Source organism: Thecamonas trahens, assembly GCF_000142905.1.
Source record: "Thecamonas trahens ATCC 50062 unplaced genomic scaffold supercont1.22, whole genome shotgun sequence".
Classification (NCBI taxonomy): domain Eukaryota; order Apusomonadida; family Apusomonadidae; genus Thecamonas; species Thecamonas trahens.
In genome coordinates, this window is record NW_013657658.1 from 188,299 (window position 1) to 190,647 (window position 2,349).

Here is a 2,349-nt window from a genome sequence, read left to right on the forward strand (position 1 = left end):
ACCACCCACACCACCACTCCTCGGCTCTACTCCCTCCACCGCCCCTCCCTCCCCCCCTCCCCCCCCTTCCCCTCCCCTCGCACATGCACCCCATTCTTCGGCGCGGCTACCTCGTCCTGGCGGTTGCCGGCTGCCTGACCTACGCCCTCTTGGACCGCCACGCACCTGCGCAGGTCGCATTCGCTGCTTCCGTGGCTCAGACACTCTGTACGTGGCACCCTGCCTTTGCCGTTGCCCCTTCTCTCCTTCCCTGCTGCTTCGCCACTCACCTCCTCCTCTCCTAGACGCCGCCCTGCTGCCGTGGGCACCAAGCGAGGCGCTGCCGGTCAAGGCTGTGCTCCCGCTCGCACTCTGCCTTCCTTTGGCTGCGGTGGCCGGCATGGCGGTGGCCTCGACGGCCGAGGCTGCGCTTGTCTCGGAGTGGACCTCGCATCACGTCCTGTATCTGGTGCTGCTGCTGGTCATGTCGGTGGCGGTGCTGGCTGATGTGGCGGCCTCGCGCTCGCTCCTCGCCTCGCGGGTGTACGCGGTGCGATCGTGGGCCGGCCTGGTGGTTGTCGGCGGATACTTTGCCGGCGCGCCGCTGGCGGTCATTACTGGAGTCTGGATCTATGGGGGTGCGGTGACGTCGGCGATGTATGGGACGCACATGGCGCCCGGACTGGTGGTCATCGCCATGGCGCTGACTGTGCTGGCAGTGACAGGCTCGTTCTTTCTGGTACTTTTGCTCTCACACGAAGACGGCTGCAACGAGCCGGGCGCGTCACCGTGCGCACCGCTGCTTGCTCCCGGTGACGATGGCAGGTACGGGACGAGCGGGGCGGCGACACGATCGGCGTGCGCGGCAGCGGGCGGGCTCGACATGCCTGCGGCAGAAGTGGCAGAGGGCTCGGTGCGTATCACGCGGCTCCATACGCGGGTGATGGACCTTCTTTGTGAGCCCGAGTCTGCGTTTGTGCGAGCCGTGGTCGACGGCATTCCACGCGACGCGCGCGACGAGGCCATTGACACGCTGATTGGCCTTGTGGACGAGATGGACTCGCCCGGCCGGCCGCGGACGCTTCGGCTGGTTGAAGGCCTGACTGCCGACGAAGCCGTCCATGTCGACGTGTACTCGCCCTGGACACTATTCCGCAGCAACCACAACCGTGTGCGAGTCATTTCTGTGCTCGCCAAGCGGCACGCCGGCGACTATGTGTCGGCGGTGCTCCGCGAGCCGCTGTCGCGGGTGTGGGGCGCGGCTGGCGTCTCGTTTGTCCTCGACCCGCTCAAGGTGCCGGACGAGGACCAGCGAGCGCAGAACATGGCGGCGATCCAGGTGGCGGTGCTCGAGGTACTCGACAGTGTGTTTGCCACGCCGCCGCCGCCGTTTGTGGTCACGCTGCTGCGTGCGGTCGTCCGCATCCTTCGAAGCAAGTTTCCGGACGCTGCTGACGAGGTGGCGCTCAACGCAGCAACCAGCGTGTTTTTCCTCGGCTTTTGGTGCCGGCGGTGGTGACGCCGGCCAACCACGGGCTGGTTGACGGTCTGGGTGGCGCCGCCGACCGGCAGAACTGCGTCATCCTCGGCTCGACGCTGCAGACCCTCGTCAACCGGCAGATGTTTGCACAAAAGTCGGCGCATATGCAGGTGCTCAATCCATTCCTCGCCGAGCAAATTCCGCGGCTCACGGCGTGGTTCGACTCGCTCCTTCGCGACGGCTCGCCGCCGTCGACGCCGCGGTCGGCCGAGCTCGGCCCGATGACCCTCGCGGACACCGCCGTCTCCTTCAGCTCTCTCGAACGCCTTGTGTCCATCATCCACAACCACGCAGGTCACATCCTCGACCACATTCCGCGCCCTGACGCATGCACGATCCCACCTGCCGCGCTCGAAGCGACCCGCGCCCTCGTCGCCTCGCTTGCCACGCCACCGTCGCCGTCATCGTCGTCGCTCGACTCCTCCGATGGCGATGCTGTCATCTCCTCCTCGCAAGGCGGGCGAGGTTCGCTACAAGCCGGCGGAAGCCGCGAGTGAGCCATTTGTAATGCTCTGCGCCGTCTGCGGTAGCATACTCGAGGAATAACACTCTTTTACTGAGTTGGCCTGCCAAAGTCAGCACATTCGACTCGGATTCGGCCATGTCCAGCACCAAGCGGCTGCAGGCGTACTCACCGGCAAGCGGAGCACGGCTGCTGTCTGGCGCAGAGGATGCACACTCTGTTGTACGTACTTCCACCCCGTCTTCTTTCCTGGCCCCCTGGGTGTGCATGTGGTCTGTGGTCTCCCTCCCCTCCCGCCCTTGGTCTTGGATAGGGGGGGGGGTGGGTGGAAGTGGCGGGAGACAGCGGTAGATTCTAACTGGGGGGA

At 65.9% G+C, this 2,349-nt stretch overlaps 2 protein-coding genes across 2 annotated transcripts in view; both read left to right on the forward strand.

Moving 5' to 3' along the window:
* Window positions 1–67: 67 nt before the first annotated feature.
* AMSG_05270 (uncharacterized protein) lies at window positions 68–2,016 on the forward strand (the record flags this gene model as incomplete). The annotated part of the gene is made up of 3 exons (XM_013902535.1): window positions 68–207; window positions 285–1,462; window positions 1,552–2,016. Exons 1-3 carry the CDS (start codon window positions 84–86, stop codon window positions 2,014–2,016), a joined length of 1,767 nt encoding a protein of 588 aa, XP_013757989.1. The 5' UTR covers window positions 68–83.
* Window positions 2,017–2,120: 104 nt separating this feature from the next.
* Window positions 2,121–2,349, forward strand: part of AMSG_05271 (uncharacterized protein) — a gene marked incomplete at its 5' end in the record, with an annotated part of 2,154 nt that continues 1,925 nt past the window's right edge. The window contains one exon of the mRNA XM_013902536.1: window positions 2,121–2,204. Coding sequence (XP_013757990.1) covers window positions 2,121–2,204 — 84 coding nt within the window. The remainder of the gene's footprint in view (window positions 2,205–2,349) is intronic.